The following is a 22,566-nucleotide window of genomic DNA, read 5'->3' as shown; positions in this document are numbered from 1 at the left end:
TATTTGTACACACAGATGAGAACCTGCCCTCAGTCTCCTCTCTAGACTGAGCAGTCACAGGAGAGGTGCTTCAGTTCCTTAATCATCTTTGTGTCCCTTTTTGACCTTCATGTACCTGGAAATGCTTCCCAGAACTAGCTGCTCCATCATCTTGAGGTGAGGCTGACTGACCTTAGTTCGCTAGGTCCTCCTTCTTGCAGAAAGAAGTAATGTTTGCTTTCCTCTTGTCCTCAAGCACTTCTAATCACTGTGATTGTTTATCACAAATCACTGTGATTCAGCACCCCTGGGTGCCTCCTATCAAGGCCCATGGACTTATGCATGTTTAGTTTGCTTAAATATCCTCTAACTGATTCTCCTACACCAAAGTTATGCCTTCCTTGCACCATTTTTTTTTTCCTCCTCTGGGCTCCCGGCCCTGGAATTTCTGAAGGCCAGTCTTCCTACTAAGAAAAGAGATGGAAAGCCATTAAATACCTTAGCCTTTTCCATGTCCTCTATCACCAAGAGGTCTTCCACATTCACCAGTGTGCCCTTATTTTACCAAGTCTTCCTTTTGCCTCTTAAATGCTTTTGTACAATTTTGCTTGTAAGGTTCTGGACAGTAGTGGAGAACACACCAGGAGGCTTACTCAGAGAAATTCAGATCTGTGTCCCATGTGGAAATAATATGGAGCATAATTACCATCTGCTCAAGGGAGAATGTGAAGCTGACTGCAAACAAGGTCATCAGCACATCGATTGTAGATCTTCATCACCTAGGATCAATTCCACAGAAACCTTCTTGGCTTAAAACCAAGTGCTTTAAGTCATGGAGGCATACGTTTCAGCTTCTTCCTTGTCTATTTCCACCAATGATTTCTTTGTTTTTCACTCCACTCACACACTCCTGTATCTCATTGTCAGCAATCGCTGACATCAGCAGTCACATGATGAGGGAAATTTTACTGCTAGGAGGATTCCTTCACCCCACTGCAATGGTATCCCCTCTCTCACATGCTCTGATATGCCTGGTTTTGGTCACAACACTTGTCAATGAGCTGGAACAGGTAATTGTGAAGACCAGCACATAAAACAACCAGTTCTCCAGGGCTGTTATGACTTATCTTTACTTGATGCCCAAGCTACACACAGTTCTGTCTCCCATTCATTTGATTACTGCTGTATATATTTAAATTCTCTTTTTACCTGATCATCCCAATTGCCCTTTCAGTCCATGCCAAATAGTTGCAAGCCTTAGTTTTATTCAGGTACTTGCTACATCCCAGGAGAACCGTCAGCAGCAGCTGCAGAAGCCTTGTTCTGAAACCATAAATCTCACTGCTGCAATGCTGGGAAGCTTCAGATGCAGCTGTTTTCCCATCAGGTCTGTCAGATGATCTTAGCATCAGGCTAAGAGTTATCTGGCATTTCAGACCGTTGCAGCAGCCTCTCTGGGTAGACCCAGGTAGCACAAAGCTTCCCAATGTTGAGTAAAGTATGCAAAGATGCAGAAGAATGTATGTATAGGATCACCATGAAGGTATGCCTGTCCTAGAGTTCTTGTCTCTGATGATGTCCTGGGCAGACTGGCTAGGCAAGAACAGGGTGTGAGCCTTCCTTGCTTTATTTTTCCCAATTCAGTCTTTCAGTAGTTTAACTCCCTGACAGCTCATTAAAATGCCAGCTGAACAGATTCACAGAAAGAAAAGGAAAAAAGAAAAGACATTGCACATTCAAATATGTGGCATCTCTGACTTGAGTATAACTCACTGGACAGCCTATTAAGAAAGTGCAACCACATATTTGGCCTGTTCTCTAATAACCTAAGCCTCAGTTCCTTCCCTCTCCGCAAGAGAAGTTAATGGACTAGTTATACTTTTGTGCTAGCCTAATTCAGCATTTGGAATAGTACATTAGGTTGCATTCATGCCATCCTACTTAGTGGTCACTGCTGGAAACTTGGAGTCTGGCTTCAGGGCTCCTGCAAATGAAGCAAGAAAAAGTCCTGCTTAGCCTATCCGCAAACAAGCTGCTAAAAATATTAGAATCACGTGGGATTAAGCCTGTGCTTGCTCTATGCAGAGATGCTGTTTGTTTAATAGAGCACTGCTACACAAGAGTCTGAGGAAGACACTGAGATTTTCTTTCTCTGCCCTCTGAAGCTACTCTCTGAGCTGTTATGTATTGAGTCAAATTCTTCTTTTCCCTTTGCTATCGTCAATAGGTGCTGTCTGACACTTAACTGCAAGAATAGCATGTTACTTTCTCTGCTTCAATCATTTCTGAGGTGATGCTTCTGCCCAAATCTATTGGATTTCTTCCATATCATGCTCATTGTAAAGAAATTCCAGCCTGTGAGTGGTGCCCAGACACTACAGTAAGTTATCTTTCAGATCAAAGCATGGATGAAATTGATTATAATTGAAAGCATTCAGTGAGGAACCAGGAGAGACCTGGTGACTGTCTGAAGGGAGAAGTGCCTGATTCCTCCCAGAGGTACTACCCAAGGAGGTCTGAGGGTTTGCCAGTGTAAAGACAATGGGGTCAGCACAAACAAGGAGATGTTACAAATGGAAGAAAAAAATGAATGCTCACCCATCTCGGAGGATCTAGGCTCACAGGGAAAGAACTCCAAGGAAGGAATCCCCAGTAAGAGACCCTTCCTCACTGGCAGTCAGCCCTTAAATGAGGTTTAAGAATTGCCTTCACCTATGTTACTAGGGCTGACTGAGTCTTTCCTTCAAGTACTCAGTCAGTAGTTCAGTGACTCAGCAGTCCCCATACAGCCAGTTTCCTGATTCTGATGGTATGGCAGTGGGATAGGAGTGGCCCACCCCTGCCTTCCCTACAACCAAGGCCGTCATCAGAAGTGTCACAGCACGGGTAATTTGGGCAGCAGTGTGGTGATCCTCTGTCGCAGGTAGACTGGTCTTCTCAGAGGAGCAGGAAGGGCCCATGACCCCTTCTTATAGGAGCAAGACATTCATGACAGTGCAGAGTTATCACCTGGCAGTTGTGGGTATCCACGTACCATTCAGAGCCTTGCTAAAGTCACTCAAGCCTCAGTTTCTACAGATGTTGCCCAGTCAATATCCACCTTCCAGCTCAGCTCCCTGCAGTTTTCTCCACTCCAGTACCTCCAATGTCACTAAGAAGCAGGACTGCCCTTTTCCTGGCTGCCACCATCAATGCTACTGGCAGCTCCCTACTTCTCCGCTCTGCCCCAGTGCTACCATTCACTGCAATGGCCCTGAAAGGAGTGCACCATCCTCATGGAGTGTGGTAGCATAGTCCTAGAAAACCTTTCATTAACCTTAATTATCTAATTCGACACTTCATCCCAGCAGCTAAAGCAGCCACAAAGTACTCAACAAACAGTGTCAAAAATATCAATTATCTCCCTAGCTGCCACTTGAGAAGCAGAGAGAAGGAGAAACGGGTGTCACAGGCAGGAAGCTTGGTGAATTATGGTGACAAAAGACACAGAGATAAAATATTCTATAGGGAAATGGGGGCAATAGGTCTTTGTTTACCTTACCTGCTGATGGTAAGCTGGGATCTCATGCATCTTCTGAACCAATATCTGATCTGAGCAGAGTCCTGAATAAAGTCCTTTTTCTTCAGACAAGGTATTTTAGGAATAAATGGACATTTCACTTCCACTGAAGGTAATCATATACATCAGGTACAGCCTTTAAAGCTTTAACCTGGTAGGCTTAGCACCTACTTGCCCTGAAGAATTCATTCACCCTATGATGTTGTTTTGCTTAGTTTGCCTGTTTTCATCGGGCAATTTCATCACTGTCCTGCAGCTCAAGACCTTGGTTGGACAGTGCACGGACCATTCCAAGCTGTTGGGAAGCCCCACTCACACCCTTAAAGTCACCTCTGAATAAACTCTAGACATTCAGGTAGGGAAAGAACACGGTCTAAGGAAATGTCCCAGTTTATGTAAGCAGGAGACAGCAGCATGGGTTGGTCTTCATCTATTTCCTCAGAGGTCTGTGGGTCAGACCTCATGGTCCTTGCATGGCTATTATTCTCCTTCTTTCAGCCACTTCACATCAGAGGTTCTCAGCACCTCCTGCCCTTTCTTCAAGCTCAGTCTTATTATTCAAGTCCTGTTTGTCCCTTGATACTCATGGCAGTGCACTCACCATCTTTGGAGCTGGAGCAAGACAAGCAGGACAAGGCACTAGGCTGGAAAATTGGGTGCAGAAGTTGCAATGAATTCTTAATGATGCCCTTTCTGGTGACATATACAGAGAGATGGAGCTGAACGCTTTCTTTATTTAAGTGTTTCTTATTTAAAAAGTGATGAGGCTTTTGATCCATTTTCCACAGTAGCATTGGCTGGGCCCCTGCTTACTTCTGCCTTGCTTAGCAAGAGTCACCAGTGCAGCTCCTTAGACTCACTTTCCATGACATTACTTCTCCCTTCAAAGACTAAATACCAGGCCCTAACCAATCTGGCAGTCCCATTGCAGGAGGCATCATGCAACCATGATGTGAGAGGCAGACTGTACTAGGGAGCTCAGTGAGGGAAGGGAGGACAAAGACTCTTATTTGCTACTTGGGAAGTTAAGGAATGGAGCATCATCATAAATATGTAAGTGAGCTTTGTGTATGCAAGTGTTCCTTCTATCCTTCTTAACCCTTCACTCCTAAATCTTTTGCTTTCAAACTGTTCAGGTTTGTTTTCTTTCTCTTTGGGCTTCCTCCGAGGATGAGAAGGAATATGTACAGGTTCAGTGATATCCTCCATTCTCCTGCCAAGGGCCAGCATGGCATTGCACTTACAAATTCCTCTGGGCTCTGTGCAGATCTAACTCTGTCCTCCAGCTCTACAAACCCACACCTCTGAGTGTTCATTAAGAGCACACCCAAGATCTGGGGAAAGTGTTGACCTGACTGTTCCCTAAACTGCAATGCTCTCCTCCCTCTGATGAGACAGTATATCAGCAGTGGGACCTTGGCATCCCGATCTATTTGCTCACCTCCCTGAGCTACTACTCTAGCAGAGAAATAGAATTCATCTTCCACCAGAGGTGCTCTTCCACGCCTGACAGTCAGTCCAGGAGAGGGCAATATTGCTCACGTGCCTGTACATTTCACAACACACATGCACATACATGTGCACACACATATGCAAAGAGATCTCAGCTGTCCTATATGCTTTCCAGCAAAAAACTCTAAGTTAGTCTTTCCTGTGTTGCAGCCAATGATTTCTTGGGTCAGTGGGAATGATGAAGAACCAAGACAGCATGGTTGAAGCAAAAGACACCAAAACAACATGAACCAAGATCAACAGCCCTGTGCAGTGCAAAGGAATCCCAGAGTATGACTGGAAACAGACAAAGGCTGCTCAAATACCAGAACTGGTTGCCTCTTTCCTTTTGGCCCAGAGGGATGTGGTTTAGTTGCCACGGTGATGATGGGTTGATGGTTGAACTTGATGATCTTAGTAGTCTTTTGTAACTTTAGTGATTCTGTGATGCTATGATTCTACAATTCTACTGTCCTTCAATGTGCCCCCAGTCCAATAATCCCCACCTGTCTTCAGGACATTTTTGACTTCTTCAGACCTGACAGTTTTTCCTTCCCAAAGCTTTCTGTTCCCCCTAGACAGCGTCTGCAAATACATCTTGTCCTTTCTTCTCCCTGTGGCAGAGCAACCAGTTGAAATGCAAGGATGTCGAGACAAAATTGAATTTAGCAACAAAATAAACAGCATGGGGGCACTCTACTGATGAGATTATACCTGTTTAAAATTTCTGCATTAATTCCTCTCAAGGTTTGATATTCCCTGTCTCTGACAGCCCATATCCCTGCACTGCAGAGATGCAGATGCCAGCAATATCACTTTGACTTGACAATCCAGTTTTCCACAAAGTACACAGAGCTCTGATAAACCCCATCAGAGCTCCTCTTTGTTATAGACCATTTGCCATCCCCTAGAGATGCACAGGCCAGTGCCATTCCTTCCCACACTCAGTCATTCTTCCCAGGACCAAGGAAGAACATATCAGACTGTGAAGCATCTGCATGTAGTAGCAGCTGCCCTAGGCTGCTCTAAAATCAATTCAAGCATTAATAAGAGTTGCCAGCTACTGTGGCATATATATCCAGGAGCTGAAAGTCACTGCTGTGTTCATATTCACCACCCCCCCCTCCAAGACTGCTTATTCCTGCCACTTTCTGCTCTAGGAAGAAAAGCTGTAACAGTAAGTCCCAGCAGCTGCCTCCAAGAAGGAACCCCAGAAGCCACAGTTAGACTTTTGTGATCAAAGCTGAATGTGCAATGGCAAAAGATGATAACTTTTGAGCCAAGAAGCAGTATCGTTCTTGGTGAAAAAATCAGGAGGTGAAGAGCTAAGATATTTATGAGAATGGCTGTTATGTCACCATGCACAAATTGGCCTAATTATCTGTATAAATGCACCAATACACACAGATCTGCTGGCTGCGTTCTTGCCTTGAAATATTGATGCTTAGGAAGAACAGAGATCAGTGTACCTGGTGGTAGATTAGTCTACAGATTGCCCAGTCACTACCTACAGCCAAATCACCTGGCTTTGGGGGCCTTTCTCTTGACTGCTCTGGGGCTTGGGTGGAGAAAGCCTCTTTCCACCAGCCAAGGATCTGTTGTATAGATGACGGGTTAAGAAGCGCTGTCCTACACACAGGCAGTGGTTTATGCATGCTTGGGATGGAACACAGCTCCAGGGATACCTGGAGACCTGGGAGCAGCCTTTCATTGCCAAAAGGGGGGCAGTCAGAAAGGAGACAGACTCTTTTAGGAGGGTCTGTTAGGATAGGACAAGGGGAAATGGTTTCAAACTAAAAGAAGGGAGATTCTGATTGGATAAAAGGAAGATTTTTTTTTTTACAGTAAGGGTAGTAAGGGACTGGAACAGGTTGCTCAATTACTCCAACTCTGGAAACACCCAAGTTCAGTCTGGAGGGGCTCTGAGCACCCTGATTTAGCTGTGGGCATCCCTGTTCATTGCAGGGGAATTGGACCAGATGACCTTTACGGATGTTTTCCAACTCAAATGACTCTATGAGTCTATGAATAAGGCAACATCCAAGGGCAGAGAAACAGTGTGTTAGTGAACTGCAGATGGCCACTGAGTGCCTGGGAGAATCCAGAATCCTTCTCCCAACATCTCACCCAGCTTTTCTGGTATCCCCCCCATTCCCTCCCATTCCCTGTCGCCTCTCGTGCAAAACAAGGCTGAGACAAACAGACTCAGAAGCAACTTTTCACTTTTTTGTTTGTTGTTTTTTTTTTTTTTGGTGTTTTATGTTGTTTTTTTCTTTTTTCTTTTTTTTTAAATAAGAAATTTATTGCAAATATAGAAATTGATTTTCTCCATACAGGAATCTCCGAGTTGAGGAAAAATGATTTCGTGCCATTCATTTTCAAAACAGGAAAATCTAAAAAAAAAAAAAAAAAAAGAAAGAGAGAGAGAACAAGAAAGAAAGAGAGAAAGAAAAGGAAAAGAAATCAAAAAGCAAAGAAAAAGAATAAAGGAAAGAAAGAACAGAATAAAACAACATAACTTCAACTTAAATGTGTCCATACACAACCAGGGGGGTCACAGGGCTGTTATGGAAAGAGGAACACCAAAGAGGACACAAGGAGCCAGTCCCAGCAGCTGCCTCCAAGGCCCTTCTTTACATTCAAGGGGAAACCCCCCAGCTCTTTTCCCGGCAGCTGCCCACCCCTTCCCATCCCCTCACCCCGAGTGCTGTGCTTGTGGATGGACCAGTGGTACCAGCCCTGGTGGATGTCTCCTGACCCAGCCAGCCCCTTCTCCCTGAGGACAGGGGACAATGGGCAGTGGGAGCGGGCCACCAAAGAGCAAGGCCTCACAGTGGCGGTGGTGGTAACAGAGAGGCAAAGGCCAAGCCAGACGCATGGGGATGGGGCAAACAGATTGGGATCTGTGAGATGGGGAAAGAGGAGAAAGGTCGAGGAGAGGTGGGTTGAGAGCTGCCTTTGTGGGGAGAGGTATAGAGACAGCTCCGTGTGGCTCAAGGAAGGGGAAGAAAGGGGAGGCAGACCAAGAGAGCCCCTTGTAGTACAAGGCCAAAGCGGCTGGAGGGACGGGGTGCGTATGTGGGGTGGGGGGGAGACAACAGACACCTCGTCTGCCCCCTGGGGACATCCCAAGACGTGTGCCTTCAGTGGGCAGCTGAAGTGGGGCAGGCTCCTCTTCCAGCCCTATAGGAGAGCCCTGTGGCCCAGTGAAGGGTGGCATTCAGTGTCCTTCCCACTCAAAGCCACCTTGAGGCTGCCCAGGTGGTGGGACGTTCAGCAGGCTGGCTTCAGCAAGAAGACACAGCTCCATGAAGCTCTTCTTGTGTGCAGAGAGGTGGTGGGGTGGAAGAGGACTGTTCTCCACGTTCCCAGAGGCCGTGTGCGCTTCCAGATGCAGCCGAGGTTTCTGATCAGCAGGAAGCATGGCAAATGTGCTTTCAGTGCCCTGGTTCCAGCTCCTGCCCACATGGCAGCTGCCTACCTTGTAGGGCTGAGCGCTGCCCTACAGAGAAGGGCCACAGCTCGTCATGAAGCCTGTCCATCTTTTCTCTTTAGGCACAGCTGCCTGTTTCCCACTTCTTCTCAGAGATCTTCCACAGCTGAACTCAGCCCTTTCACCCTTTCTATCCCATTCTTTCCTGTCCAGCCATCTTTCCCCCTTTTCCTTCCAGCCTGTCCTTCTTCATCTCCCTCTGTTTCCTCTTTCATCTCCCTCCCATTCCCCCCATCTCTCCATCCTCATCCCTGCCCCTTCTCTCCCTTCCTCAGCTCCCTTTCCTGCTTCCCTCCTGCATATCTCCCCCTCCTTCCCCCAAGCCTGCCTGGCAGAACTTCCTCAAGGAAGGCAGGCTGATTAGCATTGCAAACACACAGAGGTCTCCTCAGCCCGACATAAATCTTCATTTGTCAGTCATGAATATTTCACACCTGCCTCAGGAGGGATTTATTCAGCATGGAAGAGTGGGGAGTGGGAATGTGGCACTGGAGCATGAGCTGGGGGCAGCCATTACCTACAGGTGAGGGGAAGGGCTCTGCCCCACAGGAGCACCAACACTACATCTAGGGTCTTGCTTTCACTTTTTCTGGATGCCGGAGTACAACCCAGCTCCCCCTGAGCCTGTTTGCGGATCAGAACCCTCTCTCATTTTTTCACTCCCCACTCTTTACAGTGAGGTGAACTAAACCCTCATTGCTCCCTGCCAGCAGTCACCAACCCAGAAATATTATGTGAAGGGGGCTAGTCTTTGTTCTGCACCATGGATCTACTTTGCCCTGGGAGAAGGCAAGGATGAGGAGCTCTCACCAAAACAAAGCCATAGAGGGCTTAGAAGATATGGGCATTCTCTTGGGGCCATTTTCCACCATGAAGATCTTAAAGGTGTCATCATGCCCTGCCCTCTGCTAGGGTCACCCATGGGGAAGGAATGGGTTAGACCTAATGCAGAGGCATCTGAGATCAATGAGAGGAAGATGGTGGGAGGTCTTAAAGTGATTGCAACCAGCTCCAAATCAAGTTTTTCCTGTATCAGATTTCCCTGCAGATGAGGTACTCCTGGCTCCCCCAAGAATGGCCTTTCTTGTAGATCTGCAGAAGGTGAAACCAGGGCAGGGGGATAGTAGAAACCTTTTCTCTTCTGAGATCTGTCTTGATGGGCATCTCTCCTATTTCTAAGTAATTAGGAGAAATAACGACCACTAAAAAAAGCAGGACTTTGGCATATAACACATTCCCCTTCACACAGACAACCCTGAAAAGCATCTAAGAGACCACATTTGAGGCAAGGGGAGTGGACACTGGCAAGAGGAGTGGAAGATTTTTGTTGAGTTGATTAGGTTGGGCTCTCTTAGGGGTGCGTTCCCTCTCAGACTTTCAGGAGTCTCTCATAAAATCATATCAGGGATGATGGAAAGGAGCAGGAAAAATGGGGATGAGGATGGGAGAGACTTTGGGGAGGAAGTTAAATTCCAACAAACTGGCACATATACAACAGATGTTTGCTCAGAAAAATACAGTAAAATCATCATGCAAATAGAACATTAAATCTGTCTTCCTCCAAAAGGGCTGGCATCACTTTGCAAGCCCTCATCCCTGGGAAGGGAGCAGGACAAGGAAGAACGGAGGAGGAAGGAAGGCAGGACGCTTTGTTCCCCTTCCTTGCCCTCTTCCTCTCACAGAACAGTCCATCTTGTGCAAACTTCACCCACTGGCTTGGAGCGGGGGCTTCAGTGGGGAGATAAATGTTTTTCCCCCCCTACCCAGCCTTACCCCTACCCCAGGCAAAAGAAGAGCCTGATGACAGTTGTATTCCTGACCTTTTTTTTTCCACCTTGCTGGGTTGATATGGGGAGAGAGCAGAAACCATTACATTTTAAGGCTTCCCCCTAAAACTACAGACTGAGCAGAACTCAGTACAAGACCATACAGCTGAGGAGAAGCACAGGAAGAGGTGAAGAAAGGAACAGAAATCCATCCCCCTGTTTCTGTCATCCTCTTTTTCCTGTCCAATTCAGAGCCCCAGTAATTAGCCTTTCCTGCTTGGATCATTGCCATGCTGGAATACTGCTGGGCCTGCTCTGTGTGATAGCTGGAGATGTCTCTGGTGTGCCTGTGCACCTCTCACAGCATTGACTTGCCTTGGTTTGATGCATTGTCCCAGCATGGAGGAACACCTGGCAGAAGAAATGTATTTCATCATTCTGAACACACACAAACACACATACCCCTTCTGGGTTTCTCTGGTCCTTATGCAGTGAAGTCAGCTCCAGGAGTACTTCTGGACTCAAGGCAAAATGATACTTTGACTGTAGGGAGGTGAGGCTGGCAATGCAGGAGGCTGAGGCAACAGGATCTGGAGCTGTCTTCGGATTGTTGCCATTAACATCCCTACAAGGAAGGGATGCCAAGGATTTTCACAGGCTTAGACCTCGGGATCTCCAATGATTTTCACACACCGGTCTCTGCCTACTGCTGCTCCTGTGTCAGTGAAATCCGGTGCCACAGCTGGCAGTGCAACTACCTGACAGATAATGGGTTAGTTGTCTGTGGGCAGCACATAAATACCTCACAGAGTAGGTCCTAAACCCTTATCCTTCTCCCAGGGCCCCCAAACATATTGAGGGTTCTGAAGAGTGCCTCAGAAAGTACATAGGCACTTGGGAAAGGCCAACACAATACAGGCCCTCACCTTCATCCTGATAGGAGTGAACAATTGTCAAGAACAGTTGTGATGTGCAGTTCATGGAGGGGAGGCCCAATGTGCTGCATAAAGATGCACTCTGCAGGCAGCTGCCCCTGCCTGACAAGGTAAATGTAGGGGACGGAGTGCCAAGATTGTGCTTTGTTGGGCCGCTCATACACAGGATGAAGTAGACAGAGCAATAGTCTCATTCCTAACTCTGTGGCAGATCTTCTATCCAAGGGTCAGAGACTAGGACCTTGTAAAGGAAACTCATTTTTTTCCAGGAAGTTGAACAACTCCTATGAGAAGTCTGTCACAGCTAACTGTGAGGAGGTGGAGGACTTAGGAGGTGATAAGTTTTCTTGAGAGCCTCTAGGTATTCAGAGGATAATTGCTATCCAGAAGCTGGTACTGTCTCTATCCCAGAACATGAGATGCGCACACACAGAGCTTCTCCTGGATCTGTCCTTACTGGACTAGTCACAGAACTGCATTCACATTTCCTCTGTGCTCTTTCCTCTGCACTAGGCTGTCTCCTATCCATGCTGAAGTGTCCATGGGCTATTCAAGTGGAAGAAACTTTGTGGCTTTTCTGTCAACTCAGTGAGGGGTAGATCTCTGAACATCAGAAATCCTGTTCATCACATACACCTACTCTACACCTCCTGGGTCAGGAAAGGAGAATGGCTGATGCCCTTCTGCACCACTCCCAGTATGAGGCAAATCACTTGGTAAGAGTTGCAGAAGCTTTGTGCAGAAGTTGTTCTGCTTAGCTCCTCACTAGGTCCCTTATTCATAGTAAGAGGGGCAGAGGAGCATACCAAACCTACTGACCAGGTCATGGGAGTAATTGCATAATGGGAAGGACCTCTGACTCTTAAGGAGAGATGAGAACCCTTTACACCTCTGAGAGACTGGGCTTTCTTACCTCCTTGTCCACCATTCCTTGGTGTGCAGAAGAGCATAGCCATACTCCCTCAGCGATGGGCACATAACTGGCTCAGAGCAGGTCTGTCACCAGCACTGTGGGAGAAGTGGGGAGAGCTGCAAGGCACAGAGCCTGTTGTGTGTTCGGTCTTCCTCCTGACTTTCACACTCCCCTTCTTCCGAGGAGGATGGAAGTTCACGCAGTATTTATTTTAAAAGTGCAGGAGACTCCTAACAGAGATGGATAGGAAAGAGAAAAGGGAGAGAGCTTCTTCCAACAAATCCTACCAGTCTTAGATGGGAGAGGTGAGAGAGAAAAGCTTCCACTGCCAGAGGAATTGGGGGAAAACAAGTGAGATGAAAGATTTGGAAAAGTAGATGTATTGAGTGGGCAGAGAAGCTTTCTACACCAAAGTCCTCCCCTCCCACTGAAAAGAAAAATCAGCTTTCAATCAGCAAGAGAAACAGAAAGATCAGTAATTCACAGCTGAGTTCCATTCCCAGTGAGTGTCAGTCTCTGCCTGACCCCAGTCACTGCTGCCACCTCCTCCCAGGCCAGTCCCACCCTCCCACACTCTTGTGTTGTTACCACAGTGTCAGAGCAGGACTCTCCTCCCAACCATCTGCAGGCAGAACAATGGTCCCCGTAACACAGTAGAGACAATTCGGCTTGTGTATGTGTGTGTGTGTGTGTGTGTGTGTGTGTGTCTGTGTGTGTGTAAGAGAGAGAGTTTTCTGTTGTTGTTGTAAACTTTAAGAAATGATTCTGTCAGTTTTGTATTTGTCGGAGTATTTTGTTGTTGGTTTATTTTTCACAGTCAAGTGGCATTTTTTTTTTCTGGTTGTTGGGGAAGGGGGTCTTGTTTTGTATTGTCTTCTTGGAAAGAGTAGGGAAGAGTCACAGCTTCTGCTGAGCAGAGACTCCTTTCCAATAATCCAGGATGTCATGCAGATCCTCATCCTTGGCAAACTGAACTTTCTTCCGCAGAGCATGTCCAGCTGCCATGTAAACCTCCTCCCTGTGGTGCTTCTTGTAAGGCCGGAATCGCTCCCAGATCTTGTGGGTGCTCTCCGATGAGTACTCAGGGCTGGAGGAGTAACCCGAGAAGTAGTGTCTGGGGGAGAGCTGGGAGTATGTGGAGTCTCGCTTCGAGCGGGAGAGCGGCTTGAGGAATGACACCCGCTGGCTCAAGGTGTCTGCACTTTCCTCATAGTACAGGGCCGGGAAGGAGTGTCGGTGCTCACTGCAGTGGTAGGAGGGCTTTACCTCCAAGTGGTGGATGGCGCCTGGGGACACCAAGGGAAGACGATCCAAAGGGCTGTTGAGTGGGCTGCCCTTCTCAATGTATTTGGAGTCAGATTTGCTCAGTGGTGGGTGGTCAGGCACATCCAAGCTGAAAACCTTGGCGCTCTTGATGGAGCCACTAGAGGAAACACTGCAGGTCTTTCTGGCCACAGCAGCATCAGCGCTGAGCTGGCGCTGCAAAGGGTGGTGGGAGCTTTCCTTGTAGGGTGGGGAAAGAAAGCTGGGCCGCTCTAGCCCACCCGAGGAACTGGCAGGTATGGACTGGCACTCAAAGGCCATGTCTGAGTCAACACCAGTCCCACCACCCAGGAAAGAGGCTGTGTCCAGCTTGAGGGCATCAATGCAGTTGTTGATGATCTGGTTGACTTTGTCTACCTCCTTGGCAATAGTAGAGATCTCAGCAGCTGAGCCTTGCCCATTGTCAAGCTCCCTCAGGTCCTCGTCCCGTGGGGTCCGTTCCAGCCCATCCCCACCACCAGTCCGCACCTCGATGTAATTGCCTTTTGTGGTGACTTTGGGAGTCTCCATCCCAGTTTCCATTGACTTTGGTGGGGGCAACTTCTCCCCAATCATGGAAGGGATGGAGGACATCCGTGAGACGGGGATGACTGGTGGCTCACCCAGTTTCTGGGAAGGATGGACCATGGTACTGGTATCAATATCTGATCCGTAACGCATTTCTAGGATTGTCTTTTTCACATTGAGGGACTTCTGTTTCTCCTCCTGCATCCTTCGCTTTCGCAGGCAGTAGTAGACCACCCCCAGGACAATGACCATCCCAAAGAGACAACCCAGGGTGGTCATGATGTAGTGCGTGGTGGTGGAAGTACTGGAAATAGGGTCCTCCCTGCCTTTGCTCCTGGTTGCAAAGGTCAAGCAAGTGTGGTTATAGCGTCTGTTGTTGCGGATGGAGGCCACACAGAAAGTGTAATCAGTGTGGGCCTTCAGTTTGTTGACAGTGACGTATTCCTTCTTGCTCTTCAGTGTTGCAATGTCAGATACATAGCTGTTGTTGTACTGAACCAGCACATACATCTTACTGTAGGGCATGGGGATGGTTACCATCAGGATGGCTGAAGTGATGGTGACATCATGGAGCTTGATGCTGGGACTGAAGGAGGAGTCAGTGGTAGAGGAAGCTGGAGGCTTGACAGAGAGGAAGTCCCCAGGACTGATGGCTGAGCCCTCATCCAAGTCTCGCTGAGAGTCGGGGGTATAAGGAGTGGGGTTGACCCTGGAGAGAGAGGGGATGGTGCCACCTCTGCACATGGACTGGAAGATGGTGATGGCATTGCGGTTGTGGTGAGGCCGAGGTACCAGGAGTGGGTACCCAGCAAACTCTCGTGGAGTTTCACACTGGAGCCGGTCATAGTTCTTGGTTACATTGTTGAAGAGGGCCAACCAGTTAAGAAAGCTGTAGAGGCTACAGTCACAGTTGAAGGGGTTGCCTGCCAGCTCGCATACCATAAGATTGCTCAAGCTGGTGAAAGTGTTCCCTTCCAGACGGCTGAGACGGTTTGAGGACAGGTCAATGCTAATCAGGCTGGGACACTCAGAGAAGGCAGTAGGGGTGACCAGCTCAATCAGGTTGTGCTGCACAAATAGAAACTGGAGCCGGGCCATGCCCCTCAACATGCCCTCTGTCAGGTTCGTAAGTTTGTTGTAGCCCAGCTGTAAGACCTGGAGGTTTGTCTGGCCCATGAAAGCCCCATCCTCAATATAAGAGATCTCGTTCTTCGTCAAGTTCAGATCAGTCAAGTTGCCAAAGCGATTGAGGGAGGAGTACAGCACCACTTTGAGCTTATTCTCATTCAAACGCAAGTCATGCACCGTGCTGTTGATGTGCTGGGGGATGGTTTCATAAGGGGGCTGGTTCTGGCTGCAGATGGCCAGCCACACATAGCCTTTGTCCCCCTCAATCAGCCAGCAGTCACCTCGCACAGTACCAGGGGAAAACAAGCAGAGCAGGGCAGCTGTCCAAAACCCCAGGCACATCATGGTCTTCGGTGGTGCCTTCATCAGACCAAAAAAGTAAAAAGTGAAAATAAAAATAGAAAGAAAAAAATTCAAATCCCAGGACCACAGGAAAGGAAAGAAAGGGGCAGAGGAAAGTGAAAAGGGCAATAACTAGGGGCTTAGCAATGGAAGTGCATGAGCACCCCAGTCCTGTTGGGTGCCAACACCATCATTTCTTCTTGCCCTCTGGGTCAAACCAGGAGCATGGAGCAGGGAGAATGCATGCAATTTGCTTCCAGATCATCCAGCAACTGTGACCAAGGATGCACGGTACTCAAGAGAACTACTTTGTGCTTCTTTTCTAAACGAAAGTTCAGACGGAGGAAAACAAATCTTCTTCGTTGTTCACAAGCAACTTTCTCACCTTTTCCAATGTCTTCCCACCCACCTGCCACCCACACCAAACCCACCCCAAAATAAACCCAAACCCTCCCCCCTCTGGTCTTCCCCCACCCCTCCACGGTGTGATTTTGGAAGAACAAGGCAAGGCTGCCTCCTCTGTCGCTCACGCTCCCTTCAGTTCCTCCTCCTTCTTTTCCTTTTCTCCTGGGTTCCCTCTGAGAAGCTTCAGAGCTTCAGATCAAACATGTCGAAAACAAAAATACAGAGAGGGAAAGAGCAAATGCACATGAGAGAGATCCATCTGTCACTGGAATCTGGAAAAGAAAGCACACAGGAGACAAGAAGAGGCATCAGTTTGAGGGGGTCCTTTGCAGTAAGAATGTAGACGATGAGGCTTTGTGAAAAGAGGGAGATGGGGAAAAGATAGAATTGTAGGGGGTGTTCACAAGGGAGGAATGGGATCTCCTGCCATGCTGATAAGCCTTTGAGAAGGGAACCCTCACGACATATAATCTTATATCAGGGATATGCAAAAGGGTACCCAGGCTCTGTTATGCAATGTAATCACAGCCAGGGATGTGGGGGAAGGCAGCAGAGTGGAGGCAGAAGGGGAAGGGGAGGGAGGCTGGGAAACATACGGCTGCTATTGCGATTGGCTTAGAACTCCTAGTGTAAACAAAGGCAAGCCCCAAGCACAGCCAAAGCCAACGATTTTCAGCTGCCTGGAAATCATGTACACAGAATGCATGAATTAATGAAAATGGATACAAGCCCCACAACAAAATTAAAAAAAAAACAACACTTTTTAATTTGTTTTCTCCCTTCCTTACTGCAGGAGGGATAAATAATTCAAGCCACGTGTAACCACTTGTGCTCTAAAAATTTTTCCTGCCTCTTGGTGCAGGGACAAGGCTGTTGAGGTGAGCCAGCCCGGCTGGAGCATGCAGAAGGGCTGGATGTAGGCAGCACGACAAATACCAGTCTCCAGTCTCCCACCATCAATACCAGCAGTACTGAGTTAAAGGACATCATTCATCCACCCTATCCACCAAAGAGGAGTGTACAGCCTCCACCTTCCTGCTGTGCCCACTCTATCTGGGGGCTATGAATGCTGTTCCTCTGTAGAAAAAGACACCTTGCAGGAATCAAGGGCAAAGTGACATTTGCCCTAATGTATCTATGGGGTCCAGGCAAGCTTCTGGTCCTGACTAGGAAATGCAGCCTGGAATCATAGGATTGTTTGAGCTGGAAGGGACAGTTAAAGACACCCTAATCCAATTCCCCTGCAATGAACAGGGACACCTACAGCTTGGTCAGGGTGCTCAAAGCCCCTCCAGCCTGACCTTAGATGGCTTCAGGGATGGGGCATCCTCCACGTAAAACTTCCCTCCAGCCATGGTTTCAGCCCTTCTCCCACTGTGCTGAGAAAGGAGCCTGGCAGGAGTGCCCTCAGGCAGTAGTTCAGAGGAAATCATTTCATACCGCAGAGAAAATGTGGGCACTAGGCTTTATTTTTAACTGGGGGTGGAGGAGGGTAGAGGGGGGGGACCAGGAACAAAACAATAGAGAAAAGGGGAAAAAAAAGGATTATTAGTGGAGAATAAAGATTTCCTCTCAACCCTTTTATTTTGGGGGAAGGTTGCTCACTTAAAATACTGTTGGTTTTACCACCAAAGCTGAAACAGTTTCTAGCACACAGCCACAAAGGGCATAAGTAAAATGAAGGAAGATAAATGTAGGAGGAATGAACCCTTGAGGAACAAGGCTTATGTCTGTGGAGAAATCTGAGCTGATTTGGGTCTGTGGAATTACCAGGCCAGCTGGATTAAGGGATCAGAGATAGTGTCACAGAGAAACACTTATATATTCAATAATCCGAAAAGGAAAGCCAAGATGGAGAAGGGGAGGGGGAGGGGTGAAGAGCTAGACTAAAAGATAAAATCTTTGTTCCCCACAGCTGAGACCACCAAACTTGAGTCATTTTTGGTTGTCATATGATGGCCTCCAGCTGCTGCCTCATGTCCAGCTTTGCATCAGCCAGCACTGATGCAGAAGGCAGGGGTTTTTACAGTCTGTTGCTTTGTTTCTCAGCCTTATAATCCAATGAGAAATAATTTCCTGATACTGATGCCCCAAATGCATCAGAGAGGAGGCACATCTGGCTCTCCGTAGGTTGGTACCCACAAACCTCTGATATTCCCCAGCTCCAGTCCCCTGTCTCATCCCCTCAGCCCCTTTGCTTTGTTCCCTTCTTGTAGCGCAGGCTGTTCCAAATGCTATGCTGAAGTTGTCATTGCCTAATGTGTCTTGTCCATGGTGCACAGAAAGCGATGCTGGGATCATGAACACATTTCCCTGCAGCAGCCCCAGCAGTTGCTGAGACCCATCCTCATTCCACTCTGGCAACACAAAGAGGGCTTGGAGGAGATGCTCTAGCAGCCTGGAGAGGAAAGAGGTGGCTGGGTTAGGGAGTGGAAGGAAATGGAGATGATAAGTGTCCCTGGCATGTGCTGAAAGTGCAGGGGCCATACAGAGAAGACCTACTTCTCATCCACTTCCAACTTCTGCAACCTTGCCTTGGCTGCAGGCCAAAGAAGGCCCAAATCATTTCTTAAGCCAGATTTATTGGTTTCCTCAGGTCTCCATGATGGCTGTAATACAAGAAATATGCAAACCTCTTCCATTCTTCCCCCAGCAGCTCCTGTATACCCACTTTCTCACTGATCTCAAAGGCCCCGAGGGCAGCCCAAATAGCAGTCTCACCACCCCTGCTCATAGCTGAGGATCCTATTTCACCTCACACCAGGGTCGTCAGTCCCTTTCCCAGCAAAGCCATGGATGTGGCAGTCTCCAACTCCACCATCGACCTGCTCTTCCTTTCATGAAGCCTTCAGTGCTCCCTGGCATAGGCAAGGGGCAGACTAGGGACAGAAGATCAGCACCATGTACTCCCTCAGCTGGTCATAGACAAATGAACATCAGTCAGACAGTGTCAGAGTCCAGCAGAACAAGGAAGCAACACTATGTCCTTACTGCTGGCTCAAGAGGTGCTGACAGCACAGTTGGCTATTCCCCTCCTTTGTTTCTTAGGCAACACAGCAAGATATCACTGGGATGCCGGGTGGGCAGGGAGATCAGAGATAAGCAACTACAGCTGAGATAGAAGTTGAAGAAGGAGGAGACATCAGCTGTAAGCTGTTCCAGTGCCTCACCACACTGGCACAGGCTGCCCAGAGAAGCTGTGGGTGCCTCATCCCTGGAAGCACTCAAGTCCAGGTTGGATGGGGCCCTGGGCAGCCTGAACTGATAGTTGGCAGCCCTGCCCACAGCAGGGGGTTGGGGTGCCATGATCTTTAACTTCCCCTCCAACCTAAGCCATTCTATGATTATATAATTCTATAAATCTGTGTGGGGAGTGGAGGCCACTTGAGGGCTTGAGAGGTAGATGGATGGTGGCTGAGGAAGGATACAATGTATAGGGGGTATGGCATGAAACCGCAACCAGAAAAGCCACGTACAGCAGCAGTTTGGGCCTGCAATCTTGACCTTGTCAGCTTTGTCCTCCTGGGGCCCAGTGCACTGAAAAAGCCAGCACTTAGTTCTACCATTCCTTAAACGGTGCTAAGAGCCTTACATTAGAAATGCATGCATTAAAAACCCGCCAAACACTTTTGGCTCCTCTGGGGACACCCCGAAACCAGGCCAAAGCTCCTGCTGCTTTCTTCTACTTTGTGCTGAGGCTGGGAATCAGCCCTCCTACCAGCTCAGCATGCTGCCAGGAGGCCTCAGGGTGCAAATGCCACCTTTAAAATGCTCAGCCGTTTTGGCTTCAAAGTCCTTCCAAGATTTCTCTAACAGCTTTCCAGAAAAAGGGAAGCTGACTTTCCCAGTGGGGCAGGGTGCTGGGAGTTGGTAATATCCATGCCTGATGGATAATTTCTGTGATACGCGATGTTCTGTTGGCATCATTGTGGCTGCTTCACATGTCTGGGCTTCCCCCTTCCCACCAGGATGGCCAGAGATGGTCCTTGCTTTTGCCCACGGCTCTGGTGAAAGCACAGTGCCGTGGAAGAAGCACATAGTGTGAGTGTGCCACTACCTGACAGCAGCCCCTTCCTTCTCACCCCACTGTCTCCAGGGATGCTCCCATTTGTTGCAGGAGTTAACATCGTGTTGCACAGCAAAGAAGCTGTGGCTGAGTCCAGTGGCATCTGAGAAACCCCAAGATGATTGGGTCAAAGAGAAGTGAGAACAGGACACATGATGATCTGAGGATTTGTGATGCAGAAGCCATTTGTGTAAGAAAGAGAGGGAGAGATAAAATGTCCTCCACTCTAGCTTTTCTGATTTCTACTAAAGGTTGAGCTCACAAAGAACTCTTTTTTTTTTTCTTTTTTTTTTTTTTTGTAATGGGGCTCTTTGAAGGTTTCTTTATTACTTTATTATATTATAGAATCACAGAATGGTTTGGGGTGGAGGCCCCATAAAGATCATCCAGTTCCAGACCCCTGTTGTGGGCAGGGACACCTTCCACTAGGCCAGGTTGCCCAAAGCCCAATATGACATGGCCTAAGAAGAGAAAAGAAGAAAGGCTTTCTCCCTTATCTGTTTTATCTCACTGTTTTCACAAAAGAATGAAAAATAAAAATACATAAAAACAAACAAAGAGTTCTCAGCATCTCTGAGATCCATCCCGTCATCACATTTGTTTGAAATCTGCCCTTTAGGCCCAAAAAGTCTAGAAAACAGACAAACTGGCTTAGGCAAACATGTAAGAAGAAAGAAAAAAAAATCTACAGAACCACCACGGAAACTTATATAGTAAAAGCTGTTTTCATGTCACTGAGCAGTCAAAGCCTTCATCCCTTACAGGGTCTGGACTGCTATCAATGGGTCCTGCTGAATGTTGGCTGTTCAGTGCCAGAAGCTCTGTGAGTTTTGGCAGAGTTCTGCTGCAATAGAAATCCCGTGGTTCGACTCTGAGCTGGTTCATTTCACCATACAAATCCACAGCTCCTGCCGCTTTGAAAGCTGTGTGGGCTCTGCCATGAGCAAAGAGGAAGCTCCCAGACTCCAGCTGTCCCCATGATGTGAGGAAGCCCAAAGCTCTGGCACACCCGAGGGACACTGTGGTGAGGAAGCCTGCAAAACCAACACACCATCTCAGCTGCTTCTCGCGGGGAAATGCTGCAAGGGATCTCACAGAGCTCAAACTCCAGCTGGGACCAACAGTGCTCAGCACAAGGAATCATAGAATCGTTTGAGTTGGAAGGGTCCTTTAATCTTCATCTAGTCCAACACCCCTACAATGATCAGGGACACCTACAACTAGTTCAGGTGCTCAGGGCCCCTCCAGCTTGACCTTGGATGTCTCCAGGGATGGGGCAGTCACCACCTATCTGGGCAGCCTGCACCAGTGTCTTACCACCCTTGTTGTAAAAAGCTTTTTTGTTATAGCCAATCTAAATCTCATCTGTTCTAGTTTGAAACCCTTTCCCCAGGCCATGCTGTGCATCCCTGCTGATCCTTGGCCAGTTTGGGGACATGGGAAGAGTTCTGGTGACCCAGAGTTACATCCATCATACACACACACCCAAGCTCAAGCAGATCTACAGCCACTGAATCCAAATCTTTGCTAGGCTGAACAGCTTAAAGTCTAACCATGAACAAAACAGCACAATGCTGTAGATAACCTCCCCCCACTCCCCCCCGCCGCCCTCCCATCGTGCCTCCCCAACTGCGATTAGATGCCTAATTTGTTAGGCAGCAAGAAAGAGAGAATGGGAAAGCTCAGGGGAGGAAAATGAAGCAGCTCAGAAGCATGAAAGAAAAGAGAGAGCTTTAGAAGCGTAAATCTTATTTTAAAGTGATAAACACTGGCAGAAAGGTCTTTCATATGCCATTGCTTCCCTGGTAGGCCAGAGAGACACTTTTGTTTTCCAAAGTGAGATGGTTACCTTTTATATTAATATAATTATTGGAGTTTAAGGGCTATTTGCACCAACCCAGCACCACCCAGACAGCCAGCAGCAGCAGCTCATGGGAGCACATGCAGGGGGTTAGGCTTGTTGAACAGCATTTTCCAAGCAGAAGAGGGTGTCAGGAGATTACAGCTCCCATAAAAATATTAGCAATGATAAAGCTGCCTTCATCGCTCTCGCCTCAGGAGAAAGAGGGGCCTGGGAAACATCACTCTCCTTGTTGTCACCCAGTGAGCTCAAGCATTGGCAGTGGAAAGCCGTAGGAATAATTCCTTCTGGCTATAGGGATGGAGCGTGGGCTCCGTGTGTCTGTCTATGGAGACCCACCATGGGGAGGGCAGCAGCAAGGCAGGCTCTGAGTGTGTGTCTGCATGTGTGTGCATGTGCATCCACATGTGTGTGCATGAGACACTGCAAAGAATGGGGTAGTAGTGTTGGCTCTGAGCTGCAAAGTGTGGGCTGGATGTGGAGAAGTTGCTGTAGGTGTTCAGGTGGGTGTGCAAGCCAGGAGGGATGAAGTAGGGGCAATCGCTCTGTGAAGCAGAGTGAGTGATGACTCCTGGAGGGAGGAACTGCCATAGGGAACAGGGAAGAGTGCTGCTCAGGAGTGCCTGTGCATGTGCATGTGTTTGCATGAAGAAAAAATGGGGTGGGAGTGCTGGATGTGTGTGAAACGCTGCAGAGAGTGGGGCAGGAGTGTGGGATGTCTGTGGGTGTGTGTGGATAACAGGAGATGGCTGCAGTTGTGAGAGTGTGTGAATGCAAGAAGTGCTGTAGGAAATGAGG

General features: G+C 48.1%; 1 protein-coding gene across 1 annotated transcript; it reads right to left on the bottom strand.

Annotated features, from left to right (window-relative positions):
- Positions 1-12,828: 12,828 nt before the first annotated feature.
- Positions 12,829-15,839, bottom strand: ELFN2 (extracellular leucine rich repeat and fibronectin type III domain containing 2). Its single transcript, XM_065743017.1, has one exon. It carries the CDS (start codon positions 15,458-15,460, stop codon positions 13,034-13,036), a length of 2,427 nt encoding a protein of 808 aa, XP_065599089.1. The 5' UTR covers positions 15,461-15,839; the 3' UTR covers positions 12,829-13,033.
- Positions 15,840-22,566: the final 6,727 nt, after the last annotated feature.

This window comes from Cyrtonyx montezumae, unplaced genomic scaffold (assembly GCF_038088225.1).
Source record: "Cyrtonyx montezumae isolate F1298 unplaced genomic scaffold, pur_monq_1.0 scaffold_3, whole genome shotgun sequence".
NCBI classification, from domain to species: domain Eukaryota; kingdom Metazoa; phylum Chordata; class Aves; order Galliformes; family Odontophoridae; genus Cyrtonyx; species Cyrtonyx montezumae.
Note: the sequence above shows the minus strand (reverse complement) of the source record. Positions and strands in the feature narration are given on the sequence as shown.

Excerpts from the sequence above, each read along its gene's own strand:
- ELFN2 (XM_065743017.1), bottom strand. The coding sequence starts at position 15,460 with ATGAAGGCACCACCGAAGACCATGATGTGCCTGGGGTTTTGGACAGCT.